We start from the raw sequence: 17,826 nt of genomic DNA, 5'->3' as shown, positions 1-17,826 counted from the left end.
AATGCTCACATGAATGAATTTCATGGGCAGAGGTAGACCTCACATCCCCAATGGTCATCACCATCTTTCTGTAGGACTTCTAGATGCAGGAAAACATCACAACTTTTGCCTGCTTCCACAAAGCCACAAGACTCAGTGACAAACCTTCCGTCTTTTCTGTGGGTGAGGATACGATGGTTTACTTGCTCACTTCTCTATGTCATTTGCCATTTTCTTTTATGTGTTAACAACCAAGAAACCCAGAATGACACTGGAAGCTGTCATTCTGTAGGTTTCCTGAGGTCTATAGTTTTTGTTTTTCACTGTTCTATTTGATCCGCCTTTTAATTATTGAGCTGTTTTCATATAATCTTTTTTCTTCCCAAGGAGTCACACACATAGGTTCAATTTTAATCTATTGAGATTTTTATAGATATAGAGTATAATAAATAAATAAAATCTAACTCTGGTATTGAGCTCTATTATCAAAGCAGTTAGCATTTACAGATTCAGGATTATTTAGCTTCGGTTCTACTTTTTTTCATTCTGTGCCCAAATTGGGACTTGAACTCAGGATGCCTTTAGCTCTTGCTTGGCTTTTTCACTCAAGACTGGCACTCAAGTCTGGAGCTATATCTCCAATTCTGGCTCTTTTGCTGGTTAAGTGGAGATAAGTTTCATGGATGTTTCTACCTAGTAAGCTTCATACCATGATCTTCTGATCTCAGCCTCCTGAGTAGCTAAGATTACACTAGCACCAGGATTAGCTTCAATTACTCTTAAAAAGCATTTGCTTCCACAACAGAGGGGAGCAGCAGTGATTTCTTTGAAGTAACTTGAAGAAAGGCATTTTGATTATCCTGGATTGGAGGCATTCCATCTCCAAAAGCTAACTAGTAGTCTTCTAGTTCTCCCAGAGGAGAAGCATGGAGCCTCACAGGGTATAGTGGGGCCATGATGGAGAGAGGGAAGATTGGACTTACTCTCCTAATGAACAAAGAAAGAGGGCACAGTTACCGGAGACCACTCCTGTGCCAGCCATTTAGGGCAGTCAAAAATGTTGCAGGGCTGCACGATGGGCATCTTAGGGGTGTACATGCATTTCCACTCTTCCACTGATGTGACATGCCCCTGGATGTCCTCCTCCACACAGGAAACTGCACGGCTCTGGATGCCCCCCCCACATGAGGAGGAGCACGCGGTCCATGGGGTGGCCTCCCACCTACAGAAGCAAGGGGAGTCATCAGGGTAGACATGCATATTGCCAAACCTCCTTAGTGACCTGTCGCACAACCCCCTTCCCTGGGTATAGTGGGAGCATGGAGTTCTCAGAGGCAATGGTCCAGAGAACCAAATGCCATCTGTTATCTGAAATCTGAGAAAGAGAAAAAGATCCAACGTTGGCTACAAGGCCTTGTAAACTGTGAAATGCTACACAAATGTAAGAGATTGAAGTTTTGGAAGCTGTCCACAAGGATATCTATACGGTCTGTAAACTGTTGAAAAGAGGCAAGTTCAGTTCGTGCTCCTTTTCATTGTTTCAAGGTATCTATGTATACATATATGTATTAAAGTTTAATGACTTTTAAATCCCTTAAGGAATCTTTATCAATACTAAAGATGAACAATTCACTAATACTAATCGTTTGCATTCTGAGACTTAATTTTTAACAGATGACTTTAGTACTTTTGGATTTACTTTTATAGGAGAAGCTCATACGAGATCAACATAGGCAATAGCTCATTCTCCCTTGTTTCTGCCATTGTCAGCTTTTGGGATTCATAAATTTCACACAATTCTGATGCCTTAACCGTGCTATCATTAGGCTGAGGAGCAAAAATGTTAATATCATCCATATCAATTCATTCTTTAATGAAGGATACTGAAAGAGTTTCTCTAATAAAGAACTCCTGAAACTGTGAAAAGGTTTGGTTTTGGCTGAAAAAGTTTATGGCGTCACAATATAGGTATGAAGGAGGCAGAAAATAACAATATTGCCAGTATCACTGAAAAGAATTTTGTCGATGTTTCAAAGCCTTTACACAGTTCTGAAACATTTGGGACCACACGCAGGGAGGAATCACCACTGCCTACTTCTTTTCTCTCCTCATGTGGATTTAGACTATTGAAATCTCTAAACTTAGAAGCACTGCCAAATTTGTCTTTCTTACATCTATTTTGATTGTTGAGAATTGATAAGAAGCTTTAAGATTTCCCTTTGAATTAATTACGAGAGATATAAAAAAAAAATTTTTTTTGCCAGTCCTGCGCCTGACTCAGGGCCTGAGCACTGTCCCTGGCTTCTTTTTGCTCAAGGCTAGCACTCTACCACTTGAGCCACAGCGCCACTTCTGGCCGTTTTCTATATATGTGGTGTTGGGGAATTGATCCCAGGGCTTCATGTATACGAGGCAAGCACTCTTGCCAGTCACTAGGCCATGTTCCCAGCCCTGAGAGATATCATTTTAATGATGGAAATAAAATGTCACATAGTTGATGCACTTGAGTAGCTAAATTTAAAATACTGCACAATCACCCCATGGAGATATAAGTTATTCTGCACGTACACTGGGAACTTTACATACACTGGGAATCTGATTTCTTTTCTGCATGAGTCAGAATAACTTGTGCTTCCCAGTAAATAATATTTTTGCCTACATTTTGTCTGCACTGTTTCAGTTCAGGCACCAACTGCTCACTGCCAGCAGCCAAGGTATATTGTCAGTTACCATACTTTCCTAGATATTTCCCCAGGAGACATGCAAGAATATGTTAGTCTGGGGAAATTGAGGGCCTCTATTAAAACCTTAGGATTTTTTCTTTTATGTCTTTCGAGGGAATGAAGTGAGACCAGTTGTCATTCACTTTCATGTAAATCACTGAAGGGCTTCCTTAGATTATAGGCTTAATTTAATGGAAGTTGGACCGAGCACATAGTTACATATTCATACTGATTTAATGTCAAAGTGGAATAACAATATTTATTCACTTACTTATTTTTGTGCTAGTACTGGGGCTTGAACTCAGAGCCTGGGTTCTGTCCCTTAGCTTTTCCACTCAAGGGTAACACTTGACCACTTGAGCCTCAGTTCCACTTCTGGCTTTTTGGTGGTTAACAGGAGATAAGACTCTCATGAACTTTTCTGTTTAGGTTGGCTTCAACCCCAAATCCTCCGATCTCAGCCTCCTGAGTAGCTAGGATTACAAGTGTGAGCCACCAGCACTGGGATAACAGTATGTTGTTTTTGTTGTTTTGGTTGGTCCTAGGGCTTGAACTCAGGGCCTGAGCTCTGTCCTTGAACTTTTGTGCTCAAGGCTAGAGCTCTATCCCTTGAACCATAGCTCTACTTCTGGCTTTTTTGGGGATTAATTGGAAATAAGGTTGTCACAGACTTTCCTTCCCAGGCTGGCTTTGAACTACAGTCCTCCGATCTCACCCTTCTTCATAGCTAGGATTACAGGCATAAGCCGCTGGCACCTAGCCTAATAATATATTTTAGTGTACATTTAATCTAAAATATCAAGATGCTATAAAATAGCACATTCTGAATAGGTTTTCTGAAGTCTCTAAATCTGATTCTTTCTAAAGAGTTAGGGATTAATTTATGTGTAAACACTTGAATTTGACTGTAGTGCAATTTCACAAACATAAATAAGTATCCTTTCCAATGTCAGTGATCACAGAAAGACAAACAAGGCTAGGAATTCATAGTATAGTTCCAGCAAAATACAATTGTAGTTCTATTTGTGGAGTGACTATGACATGTGAATCCTTGAATAGTAATGGGGTTATATGGAATTTAAAGCAAAGATAGTTGGAATTTAAAAAAAGCATAGTTGGGTGCTTTAAAGTACAAAACAAAAAACTGACAGAGGGCATTAGACAAGAAATCTTAGTAGAGTGGCCAGGATGAGTTCTTGGAGTAAAAGAAGATATATACAATGTTTTTGTTCTGGAGGAATACTACATAGATCTCTGTGTTATATATTTTAAATCTTTTAAAAAATACACAATGTATTTAGTTAAGAAATTCTCAAAATTAAAAACATATAGAAAAGTAGCATACACTAATTAAGAATAATTCATCAGAATACGTTCTTATGTTATATTTAATATGCATTAGGTCAAAGACTGAAAGTGGGAAGAACACCTAAAAATTTATCAGTAGTGTGTTATATCTCTACCTGTGGTCTTAATGCTATATAAATATCTTAAGTAAAGCTTTCTACCATGTACAGAAATAGCTTTCTATGTATAGAAATGTATAGAAAATGCACAGAAATGTATAGAAAAGCTTTCTACACATGTATAGAAATAGCTCCTATTTGCTACAATTTTTGTCAAGAGTAGAATTTCTATCTTCAGAATTATCTCAGTACTACAAGTTCAAGAGGTATGGAATGTAGTCTGTTCATTTGTTAATTGTCCTTTCATCCTGTGGGGCATGGATTTATCAAGTGCATAAACAGGGCATGATACAAATATTAAGGGTGATCATTTCAATATGCCATTGGGTTTGAGGTATTTGTGGGAAATCCTTTTCTATAAAAGATCAAGTCTAACCTAAGACAGGCATTGGCTATGTCAGAGAAACATAAACAAGAGAGATCAGAGACAATATTACAGAAATCTAGAAACTGTCATTACAAGAAAAACAAATGTGATGTTGCTCATTTGTGACACCCAACTTTGCTTTCACTTTGTAATATATATCCTTCCCTCAAACAGATACATATGTTCTATGAATAGTTATTTTCCTGATACAAAAACTGAAATTAAAGAGAATTTTGATTTACTTAAATTGATCTTTTGATAGTTCCATGAAATTATCAAGGATGAGATGACTTTTGGATCAAACTAGCAAAGTAAAAGTCTTTTGTTGTCTCTTATCAATATGGTCATTGGAAAGTGGCTACTAAAAGGTAGCCATTTAGGGAGAGTACTTAGCAACAACACTTGCATCTAGGAAAAATAAAATCTCCCTTCCGATATGTTAGCATTAACATGTTAAAAAGTGAGTCTCATGCCTTTATCTAAGAAGACACTGTATGATGACTTGCCTGTAGATGTGTGCATGTGTGTGTGTAAATATACATGCATTAAGCATTTATCAGTTCTACTTTGTATAAATATGCATGCTTGCATATTTATGGTATATGGGTATGACTGCTGAGAAAGGAACAGGGGACATGGAATCACTAGGGAATTGGACTAGATGGCTTTGAGATCATCTAAAATCTAATGCACATTAATTCATTAGGGATTTTAAGACTTTCAACCAAATATTCTGCATTTTACTGTTTAGAATGCAATTACTTTCTGGCTTGATTTTGTTTGGGACTGAGAAAACTACTCGAGATTCTCCTAACTACTTATAGTCTAAATCAAAATATTTGATTTTAGATTATAGCTGATTCCCTGAGGGGCAAATTAGCAAAGAAAATAGAAAATACATACTTAAACTCAATCCTAATGTCTCCTATCTGTGGAGCAGTTTCCAATGTGTGAGAAGATATATTTAATAAGTGTATTTTTCAGCAATTCCAGTTTCCTTAGAAGTGAATGGTACAGATAATAAATTCTTTCAAAAAATAGTTCTTTCTAATATAAAAAATATTTTTCCAACTTTGAAAAGACTATTCTACTTTAAAAAAAGTAGAATACAACCTGACAGCAAAATACCATAACACATTGTGTTGTGTTTAACAACACTGAATTTTATATTTTGAAAAATGTCTTCTAAAGGGTTCTGAATAATAAGGGCATAAAAAACTACCTTTGGCTCTTAATCATAATTTCTTCAAAACGAAAAGGAGACATTTAAAACTCTATGCGTTATACCACATCTGGAATTCCACATTCATAGTGTTTGATAATACTTCAGGTTCTGTGTTTGCTTAACAGTTAGCAACAGGGCTTTAATGACTAGGGTCCTATCTCAGAGGAAACATAGAAGAGGACAAAGAGAATGAAAGAAAGACATAACATAAACCCACACACTGCGTCTAATCGGAGTGAATTACTGTGTCCACTCCAACGTAATATGATCCTATCTTAAAATGGCTTTTGAATGACAAGCTTACAGTCTGAGCAGGCCAAAATATTCAAAAGCAGAGCTTCAGAGGAATGTAAAAATATACCATCTACCATCTTACTGTTAAAGTAAAACACAAAATCTCTCTATATAGGCTTATATACATAGATATTTACAAAAGCATCAGCAGACTGATTTGCTAATTCTAACATCAGGATGATTGATTTACGTACCGAGGAAGGGGATGGTAGAGGTCATAAGGCATGATCTGCTTGTATCCGTCACTGTTAGGAACAATAATGCCAACCCTCTGAGTAGAAGGTACACACAATAAAATAAACACTAAATGATTACATCATACAGAATCTTACACAATGCAAAACATTAATAAAGCATCTTTACAAAGCAACACTAAAGCAGTTTGTTATCTGTATGCTGGCATATGTTTCATGATGGGGCTAGTTCTTTGTAACAACACCATTTACTATAATTCATTCTCTGATCCAAGCAGGAAATACCAGTGTAAAAGGAGGTGGCAAGAAAACTTGGCACCTCATCATTAACTATGACACAATATGCTTGTAAATGTTCTTTAATCCCTCAAATTGTACATCTTATGAGGTCATTATTATTATCATCATGATTAATGTTACTTCCAGATGCTCACCGAGTGATTACAATGACTGTCTCACTTCTGATGAAAGAGAAAACTATTGAAGTGGGAGGGTATGTACCCTTGAACTGACAATATTAGGTAACATGCATTAGCAAGTAAACTACTTCTTCTGTTAATCTTCTCAAGATTTTATGAATGCCTGGAAATTAGCTTACTTACATGTTTAATGAAGGGAGAACGGAACAACCAAATATAGTAAGCAGCTATTAGCAATAGCAAGATCCCTACTAAATAAGGTTAGGACAACTTTTTCATAAGTATGAAAGGACTTTTGAGTCTATAAAATGTTGGCTGGTCACCAATGGCTCACATCTGTTATCCTAGCTACTCAAGAGGCTGAGATCTGAGGATCATGGTTCAAAGCCAGACCAGGCAGGAAAGCCTGTGAAATTCTTATCTCTAATTAATCACAGAAAAAGTGTGAAATAGTGCTGTGGCTCAAGTTGTAGAGCACCAGCCTTGAGCAAAAGGATCTCAGGGATAGTATCTAGGCCCAGAGGTCAAGCCTCAGGACTGGCTTTAAAAAAAAAAAAGCCTTATGGAGGTGATTATGATTGCTGTGGTGGTTGTTGGTTTCTAATGACTATGAGGCATAGAGACAGCAGAGGCCAAAAGAATCGTCAGGGCCACAAGAATCGTCAGGGCCACATATGCTTGTAGCTGAAGGATGCACTACAAATGACATAAACTGCAGGGAAGACTCTGGAGGTTTTTAGGACTCCAGTAAGCTACCTTTCACTGATTTCAACCAAAGCCTCTGATCAGTAAGATGATGTCCTTGCTGAGGCTGGATCCCTGACTTGTCGGAGAGTTTTGATTTGTAGGATTTGGGTTAAGAGGGTAAGTACAACAGAGCCTTCCTCAATAGTGGGAGATGAAGAGAGCTCAGACAGAAGTGGTATGGTGGAGCATGAGCTGAACATGCTCATTTTGCAACTGACAATGATATAGCATGCCCTTCCTTTGAACACAGTAGCCCACACATTCTATGTATAGTCATAGGATTGATGGATCAATATTTAGGTATATGTTCATATTACCTATATAGTTATGTAGGTATGTATTCATATACCTATATCATCATGTCTATATATTATGTGTATGATTATATTTAAATCAGTTAAAAGTTTTGCTTTCATCCCATCTTCTGATATAGGATGATATAGTATATAGTTTTTATATGATGAACACATCTAAGTGTTTCGGTAGAGAGAGTAGGCTGTGCATACTGAGAATCAACAAGATAAGGGAATAACTCTGAGTAAATATCATGAGAGATAAGAAGGAAAGAGAGAGGGATACAGAAGCCTGCACAGGTTTCTAAGAAATTACTGAAATGTAAGCAGAACATGAGAGAAACTAGATTTGGTTCATAGAAAATGGAAAACAAAGTTAGGAAGACAGAAAGATTATTACTGGTTCATTTTACAGATTGTGTTTTCCATGCAATTTGTATTATTTGTATGATAAAATTCTCATAGCGTATGTGTATAAGTACTTGCACACTGCTGTATGTATACTACCATTGCTTAGAAACGGTCATGAAACTGAAGCTGCCTTTGGGCATGCTCAAAATCCCATGGTTGGAATGAATATTCCATTAAACTTTTGTCCTTGTTTTGGAAGTTAAATGTCTTATTTTTTTTCTACCTTTGGTAAGTGAGAAACTGGATGAAAGCCTAATCCTGCACTTTGTTATAATCATGTGATCTAGCAATTCATACATCTAGTAATTGAGGGAATTTTCTTTCCAAAAGGGCTATATTTAAAAAATAAATTCCAAGAGCCTACATTTCTTTTAATAGCTTTGGATATGTACTGTTATCTACTAGTAGTCAGTTAGGAAATAAATCAAATTGACTTTGAAGTCCTATTTACCTGCCCCTTGTATCTATGTCTATTTCTCCATGCAGAAATGCATACCATTGCTTGCTCTACTGAAAAAAATTATGACTATAATCTGTCATCTTCAATATTAGAATGAACTGTTGCTGATCTCTGTCAACTGATTTATCAGCTGATGATATTTAAAATGGAGACAGTAACACTGAAGGAAACAAGTTGGAACAAAGAAAGGGAATTGGTGGGGGAGTACATAGAATTCAAGAGGTTGGGCTTTGCTTTGGACTGATTTAGAAATTATGTTTTTGTTTGAACGAGACACTTTAAACCTGGACTTAGCAAAACTATAGCTATATTTGTCTTTCTATGGCCTGGGTCACTGTGAAGACTCATAAAATGGCTCTGTGGCACCTGTAAAAACAGAAAGATATCAACACAATGGTGCTCTGTCCAGTCCTACTACTGCATATTCCTGTGCACGGGGTCTGTTTGCTCCTGGAGCTCATGCCACAGCCCTGGCCTCTGGCTTCACTGTTGTAGAATGGAAGGCAATATTGCTTAAGTGTAATTTCCTATTGCTTACCTTTAAGACACATTTCTCTTTCTTGGCAAAGTACACAACATAACAAATAATGAATAAAGATCCAATTTAGGGGCTTATAGAAAATCTCTTCATGTTTGCATGTTGATTTAGGAGTGTGTGTGTGTGTGTGTGTGTGTGTGTGTGTGTGCGCGCGCGTGCGCTTGAGTATGTGTAAAGCAGTGAAGTAGGTTAACATAACCTTTTAGAATGATTACAATGAACGATATGAGGAACAATTGATTGAAGAAAGGAGCTTAAACCCACCATTTTCCATTGCCTTAATGATCCTGACCATTCATGTGCTTTTCACAGTGGGCAGTGACATGACTCTATCTAAAAATTCCCATCATGAGGAGTTGTGTTGTTGAGAAGAAAAAGTCCAGACGAGAAAGAGAGCATTACAGAAGAATGTGGCATAGGAGACATCCCCTTCGTTCCTCCAAACAGAGGCCTAAACTGAACTGTCTGATGACAGAATGCTTCCATATTAGGACAGCTGTATACAGTGAGGTATTATGCAGAACATAAACAGAGTGTTTGAATAATTTTCAGTGGCATTTAATATACACAGATATTATAGCAACTGGATTGCATGCAAAACAGAATGTGCAATATACAACCCACAATATTAAATTTGTGTGCTCCTGGGTGATCTATACAATAATGTCCATTTTTTGCATGTATATGTGTGCATGTCTATATGTACTCTCGTCCATATGGGAAGAAAACATTGAGCAACAGTGATTAGTTCCTGGTGTTAGCATTATGGGAAATTTTTGCTTGTGTTTTTTTTTCCATTTCCCACATTTTAGAAAAATGTATTACGTTTGGCAATCTCAGAATTTTTTTTTGAGTATGAAAAAACTCAAATTAGAATAAAAAAGCATAGGCGGGGGGAGGGGCACAGTGGCTCATGCCTATAGCTACTCAGGAGGCTGAGATCTAAGGATTTCGGTTCAAAGCCAGCCTGGGCAGGAAAGTCCATGAGACTCTTATCTTCAATTAACCACCAGAAAACTGGAAGTGGCGCTGTGGCTCAAAGTGGTAGATTGCTAGCCTTCAGCTGAAGAGCACAGGGACAGTGTCCAGGCCCAGAGTTCAAGCCCTATGACCAACAAACAAACAAAAAAAGAACAAAAAAGCATAGGACAGTAACATTTGGAACTATGACCCAAAGGAGGGTCATATTAGGAATCATCAGTACAAATTCTTCATGTCAATGCAACATTATTGAGTCATGCTATGAAAATGGTCTAAGATGTTATGTTAGCACACTATTCAGACTTAAAAAAAAAATCAAGCCCCAATCAGGCTACTCAGTTGTGTAATTCGTACATTGTAAGAAATCTCTAACAGAAAAAGCATAATGCAACAAGTCTCTTCTTTGGTGAGCTCTTTTTATCATAGACATGAGCCATTGGGACCCTGTCAGAGACTCTCCCATGACCCATGCCTCTTTTCTTGGGCTGCAGATTCTCATTCCTGACATCCTCACAGCACCATGTACTCTGGGATTTTCCAGATCAGTGTGTCCCAGACAATTCGTTATCTTCCCCTTAAAGCTCCTTTGAGACTACGGCCCCTACTTAGGGTGATGGCTCCCTCCCTCCCATTCTACATACAGTTTTGCTTGTTCTCTTTTCTGTGGTACCTAAAGGCTCTTGGTTCTTCCCGCTGATTCTCTTCAGCAATGACCTGACAAGTACCAGAAACACCTATACTTATATATAACATTTATACCTATCCTTGTATATGTTTCTATCTGAAGTGGTTGACTTTTCCCATCCAGCCCACTCATTGCTCTAGTAGTAACCAACATTGTGTTTCCCAACTCAAAAGTTGCTAAAGTCTTATTTTATTTTCTCTCTTAATGTCTAGCCAGAAAATTTCTTGCTCCCTCTCCCAATCACTCTTAGCACTGTCTTCTCATCACATTTAACGACATACTAACTTTAACTATTCACAAGATTTTTTTCATTAACAATATGGGACAGAATCCAATATGATTATTGTATCTCTCAGGGCAGTGGCCTGCGTTTGGGTGATTAGTCAATGCTTGCAGAATGACATCATGACATTGTGTGGACATGCAGGTTAGCAATACAACTACTACCTAGAGTTAAAATGAATGAATGAGTAAAAAGCAAACAGTTTAAAAGGAGTTAAAAAAGGAGGGAGAGAAAATTCCCAACAGAAAATCTCCCCAATTGTCATTGACTGCACATATGCAGCCCAGCCCTTCCATTTTTGTTAGCTTTGCCATCTTTGAGAAAGGACAGTTTGTTTGGAGAAAGTTTTGGCAATGAGCCAGGGTGCTTGACTGACATGAGGCAGAGAAAGGCTTGAGTAATGGCAACTATGCTGCCACTTTGGTTGGTTTAACTCTTTATCTTTCCATTGAGTATCTCTCTAAAGTTACTATGAAAGCTTTCTAAAACTCTTCCATGTTGAATGTCTTTCAGATATCATGCTGCTTTGTAACTCACTGTTTAGATAGGACTGGTGCCCAGACTCTAATTGACTCATGCTTCAAAGCACAGAACCCAGCACAGGATAGGTACTAAGTTTAAAAAAAAACACAATGAAATTATGGGTGGGAGAGGGTCCCAAACCTAGACAATGAGCTCCACCTTCTCGTGACAATTTCAGTGCAATAGAAAGAATTTTCTTCCTAGGCAACCAACACTTCAGAATGTGACAGGAGAGAACTCATGAGCTATTGAAAGACACTAAATAAAGCATATTGCTTTCTCAAGAATATTAGAGCACAAAAGATGATGGAACAATGAAGAAAGGACCACAGGAGAAGCTGAAAGATGGTCATTAGTCTTCTTGCTATTTTCTATGTTGGATAACCTTAAATAATTTACATCTGGACTTTTGCTTTGGTGGCCTGGAAAGTCCACGTACTGGATGAAGTCAGAAGTTTTTTTTTTTTTTTTGGCCAGTCCTGGGCCTTGGACTCAGGGCCTGAGCACTGTCCCTGGCTTCTTCCCGCTCAAGGCTAGCACTCTGCCACTTGAGCCACAGCGCCGCTTCTGGCCGTTTTCTGTATATGTGGTGTTGGGGAATCGAACCTAGGGCCTCATGTATCCGAGGCAGGCACTCTTGCCACTAGGCTATATCCCCAGGCCCTGAAGTCAGAAGTTTTAAGATAAAGTGAAAATGGCAGTCTGGAAACGCATGCCCCTGGAGTCTACCATACCCGGGTAAGACAACTGCATTAACCTATTTCTGATAAGCTCTTGGACTCTAGAATACGAGGGAGGTCAGGGATCTTTGGCCCATAGTTTGAAAACCACTGAACTAAGGTGATTGTCTTATAGAGCTCTACGCTAACATGTATCACCTCCTGGAAGCACAACAAGGCTGGCTAACATTGGGAATTTTGTTTAGCTTTTCCTATATTGAGTAATTTGGACATTATTTTTTAAAATTAAATATCATCAGTATTTATGTGTATACAAAAGAGGGCTGCTTAACCTGGATATGTGATTAATTCAAGTACAAACACTTTGTATATGCTGGTTACAGGAGCCTGTGATGCATTTATTTGAAGCAGACTGCACAGGTTGAGGACAGCACACAGCGTAAGGGCCACTGATGGACATGATAGCTTTATGCTTCATCAGAGATTGGTCCCTGTGCTTCTATAGGGTAGGAGATGCTCTTATACTAGAAGCTCTTTTGCTCACCCCAACCATAGGTTATTTAACCTCTCTGACTTTGTTTTTCTTCATTTATAAGATGTTGACACTATCTTTCATGTTACCTTCTTATAGGTTGTAAAACTAAAATTAAATGATGTATGTGAAATCATTTAATAAACTTGAAATACATGTGATATATTAGAAAGGCATTTTACTAGTTTGGGTCTCAGTTTCATACTGGTAATTGAATTTCATTGAGTGCTTCACGGAGTACCCCCAAGTATTCTTTGACAGGAATATCTATTTATTTGGCAGATGGTAAAACTCAGTTCTAGAGGGGTTAAGTAAAAGAAATAACTTAGCAAGTAAAGCTATCTAGCTATGAACTCATAGATTGAGGTTAGAAACAGGATGATGGCAATACCTATTCTATTAACTCATAAACTAAAAGAATTCCACAAATAATTATTAAAATTTTATAAATTATATTAATAAGACCTCATCTTAGTATTAGTAATGAACTATCTTGGTACAAGAATTGAGTTGTCCTGAGAACTGACTTAGAGTTGATTATACGCAATATGGTTGTAAGCTTGGGCAAATAAAGCACACCCAGATCATGCTTCACTATCTTATTATAAATAATGCATGAGAGTAGAATCAGATTTTATGATGCTATGTTACTTGCTTACATATTAGCTTGTCAAAATAGCATATTTAAATATGATTGATCAGAAGGAAGTTGTTACTTTTCTGTATCACTTAACTACTGTAATAAAACTAGAGATTACATGAGCTCCATGATTAAGAAAACCTTTCATTACTTCATAATTGCTAAACAAGTAAACCATTCTCTAGTCCTTACATGAAGTCTTTCTTTTGGAGAGACACATGGCTCAAATTCCATGTGAGAGAAATGGCAAAGTATCCTGGTTGGTTAAGTGGGATTTAGACACTGGTGAACTGAGATTTCAGGAGCGACTTTCTTAATTTCTCATGGTTATTTCTATTTTAAAAAGTTGGAGAAGTCTGATTTGCTTTCAAGACGCTATTTTCCTAGGAATTTTATTTCTTGTTATGACAACAACCTATGGAGAAGCACCCTTCTGGAATTGGAGAATTTTCGAGTTCCATTGTTCCCTTTCATGGAGGAGAAAGCTGATTTTTGGAGCGTTTAAGAGTTTCTCTGAGGGGGGTATGAGGGACAAGGTAACAAACAATACAAGAAATGTATCCAATGCCTAATGTATGAAACTGTAACCTCTCTGTACATCAGTTTGATAATAAAAATTTGAAAAAAGAGAACTATAAAAAAAAGTTTCTCTGAGGTGCCATCAATATAATGATCATAACCATCATCTTAGTCATAATAGCAGCAGTAATGAACATTTATTGAGTGGTTATCATGTGTCAGATACTCCACTAAGCTCTTTAAATAAATGTATTATGCCACTTATTTCTCATGACAACTTTATGAGGTAAGTACTGTTATTATCCTCACTTCACAGGATAAAAAAAAAACAAAACCAAGTAAGGCTTAGTGAGAATAAGCAATTTGCCAAAGGCTACTCAACTGGTGGCAGAGCCAGGGTCTCAAGCCCGTCTATTTCATTCTAAAGTTTCTACTTCTAACTACCAGCCTCTATTGTTGCCAATTAGTGCTTACCAAGTCAGGCTGAGAACCCAGGAATTTAGATGCCACTCTACTTTTACCACTACTTTCAATGCAGGATATTCCTTTATAGTGACATTAGGATTTGATTCTGAGACTTTCTCTTCACAATTTGGTCTCTGGCCAAGGATAAATCATGCAATTTATTGTTAAACTAAATGGAATTGGACTAAAAAATATCTACTTGATCACCCAGAATTGCTGTTTGGGGCATACAAGTCTGGGCATTTGCTTAGGACAATTGCTTGGAATTCCTTGAGGGAAAGGGGAATCTGGATGCAGCTTCAACTAGGAACAGATTTGTTCACTAATGATTGTGACTGTGATAGTATGATGAGTGAGAGCTTTTTGCACTTGTCCAACTGTTGCCAATTTAAGCCCCTTCATTACTACCTTGGAGGGAAAAACTAAAGGTCTGTGCCAAACTAATGTGCAAAGGTGGTTCTCTGATCTTCTCTCAGTGTCTTACACAATCGCCTTACCCCAACAACCTTAGTCTCACCCATCTCTCAAACTAAGACATCATAAGGCTAATGTTTTAGGTTTTATGTCTGAAGCTTCTCTAAAAACATGAGGTACTTATTAGCTAAGTAAATTGGTATGTTTTAATTTTTCAGAACTGTGGACATATACCTGGACCTTTTCATACAAGCAACAAAAATGGCGTGAGCTGCTGCACAAATTTCTAAAATGCTTCTCTTTTTGTAAGATAACTACTACATGGTAGGCATCAGCAAGGATTTTATGTTTGAGACAATCCCAAAGGTCATAGTTACATGGGGGAAAAGCTCACATTATTGTGGCAAAAGCAGAAAAGAGAATCCACAGTCAAGTCCTGACACACAGGAGGGGTGTGTCTCTGGACTTTTGCGAATACCCAAATTGGGATGGCCACACGAATGCATAGAGCATATGGTTCCATAGTGACATCATGGATCTCAGCTGCCAAATAAAAACAGTATTAATTTTAGCTGAAAGTCACTAAATCTTTATACTTCATTTTCTTTTTACTTCCCTTAGCTTTAGCGTTGCCTCCCTTTTTGACACTACTTTTGGCTAGGAAACTAGGTGTTTTATCACTTTGTAAAAATGACTTCATAAATGACACTAGTAGAGAACAATAAAGTCTTCCTGGGGGGAAAGCATAGGGAAGTCAGTGAGGTTCAATGGTTGGTTTTACAGGGCAATGGTCTTAAATTCCTAACTCAGCAAAACCCCAAGTTACTACATGTCATGGAAGGTCAGGCTTGCTTGGAGAAGAGTAGAAAGAAAGAATGCTGAATACCAGGTATGGACTTTATAGAGTATGATCTCATCTCTTCTATGAGCTATGAACAAGACTGGAAAGAAACACAGTGAATGCAGTGACAGTCCTTATCTGGGCAGAGTGGGGATTATTAGTGAGTTTTCAGGGGTGTGTGTGTGTGTGTGTGTGTGTGTGTGTGTGTGTGCGCGCGCGTGCTGGTTCTGAGGCTTGAACTCAGGGCCTGGGTGAGTATCTGTGCTCAAGGCTAGTCCTCTACCACTTGAGCTAAAGCTCCACTTCTGCCTTTTGGATGGTTAATTGGAGAAGAGTCTCGTGGGCTTTTCTGCCCAGTCTGGCTTTGAACCTCAACCTTCAAATATCAGACTCCTTAGTAGCTAGGATTATAGGCATGAGCCTTGGAGCACAGCTCTTTGTAGCCTTTGAACTTATCAAGGTTTCTAAGTGAGCATTCAATATCTTAGAAAAGAGAATAGGCTTGATGTGAAGGGTCTCTTCAGGTTCAATAATCTGTAACCATTGACCTAATTTACTATCACAGCAATCAGATGTTACTACCAAGGAGGGCTGGGAATATGGACTAATGGCAAGAGTGCTTGCTTCCTATACATGAAGCCCTGGGTTTGACTCCTCAGCACTACATATATATATAGAAAACGGCCAGAAGTGGCGCTGTGGCTCAAGTGGCAGAGTGCTATCCTTGAGCAAAAAGAAGCCAGGGACAGTGCTCAGGCCCTGAGTCCAAGGCCCAGGACTAGAAAAAAAAAAGGGGGGGGGCAGGGGGAAGGAAATGAAAGAAACAACAACAACAACAAAAGAGTGAGAACAACAAGAAAACAAGAGCAACTCAAAATAGGATTGAACTGCCCAAAGTAGGATAGTCTTGAGAGCGCCACACCACTGGGAAGTTGGGCCTAACTAAAAACTCTATTGATTGAGGACAATTCCCAAACATTGTGCATGAGTTTAGGAAGTTTGTGAATTTCCCCAAGCTGAAATAATGACTTATGTTTACAAGCAATGAGATGGAAGTTGGAAGGCACAGAATAAACAGTGATTTGGTAATGTTTTAGTCATTGAAAGGCTTTTATATTGTATATAAGCCAGAATAGATAAACTTGACACCATTGAGATTTAGATAGGTTTAGATAATTCATTCAAATGTATGGATTTTAATTATCAGAAAGCAAACTAATGTTAGTAATGAAGGTATTGTGAGAAAATCAAAAGTAGGTATCAGGAATTATATGGTTAACAATGGTCATACCTACCATTTTACTTCAGCTTTCCTGTTTAGACATAGTGTAATGAGAAAATTCTTACCATCACACAGAAGTTTCCTAATGTTAACAATTTCTATACTTCCTCTTAGAATTTTAAGATGCTTAATTTTTCAATTAGACAAAAATGGGAGAACTTGGTAAGAGCTTAAAGCATTTATTTTGTTAGTGCCTTTTTTGTTTTTGCAATGATGACCATTCTTAAAATTTAACTTACCTTCAATTAGTTAAGATTAGGTTTTTAACATGTTTGACTATATCTTTTATGGATTCTTGCTTTAAAATATGTAAAATGAAATATAGTCAAATAACTCTATGGAACAATAGGTTCTTAGGGCACAGTTTGAAAGCTAATAATTTAATGCAAGAATCTTTTCATCTCTCTTGTGTTGATGAAAAATGCAGGCCCCAAGGGATAAAGTAACAAGCCAAGGTTGCTGAAATATTTGGTGCCACTTTTGTAATTCGTGGTACTTCTTCACCTTGAAACATGGCTTTTTGAATGGGATTTTATTTATATATTTTAATAGGTCAAACCCTAGGATGTATCTGATGGTTAGATATCATAAATCATCATTGTTGTTTCTTGGAGACAGCGTTTCATTATGTAGCTGGTTTAGGATTTGCTATGTAGTCCAGGCTAGCTTCAAACTCAGGATCTTCCTGCCTCGACCTATCAAGGGGAGCAAAAATATTTTGCTCTGCTAGCAGGTTTTTGAAATTTAAAATATGTGATTTTTGTTCTAAAAGTGTCTATGTTTTCACCTTTGAGAATTTCTAATTTGGGATGCAGAAATGTTGTTTGTTATTGTGTCAGTCTTGATTTTGCTCCTAGATGATCAAA

At 37.7% G+C, this 17,826-nt stretch overlaps 1 protein-coding gene across 4 annotated transcripts in view; it reads right to left on the bottom strand.

Moving 5' to 3' along the window:
- Adamtsl1 (ADAMTS like 1) overlaps window positions 1–17,826 on the bottom strand; it is a 361,048-nt gene that overhangs the window by 169,821 nt on the left and 173,401 nt on the right. For 2 of the 4 annotated variants that reach the window (XM_048355943.1, XM_048356028.1), the window contains exons 10-11: window positions 6,249–6,299; window positions 997–1,201 (exon numbers count right to left, since the gene is read on the bottom strand). In XM_048355943.1, the coding sequence (XP_048211900.1) occupies window positions 997–1,201; window positions 6,249–6,299 (256 nt within the window). The remainder of the gene's footprint in view (window positions 1–996; window positions 1,202–6,248; window positions 6,300–17,826) is intronic. The other 2 variants (XM_048356104.1, XM_048356183.1) reach the window with 1 other exon arrangement.

The sequence above is a fragment of the Perognathus longimembris genome, chromosome 1 (genome assembly GCF_023159225.1).
Source record: "Perognathus longimembris pacificus isolate PPM17 chromosome 1, ASM2315922v1, whole genome shotgun sequence".
Lineage (NCBI taxonomy): Eukaryota > Metazoa > Chordata > Mammalia > Rodentia > Heteromyidae > Perognathus > Perognathus longimembris.
The sequence above is the reverse complement of the archived record's forward strand: the minus strand, read 5'-3'. Positions and strand labels throughout refer to the sequence as shown.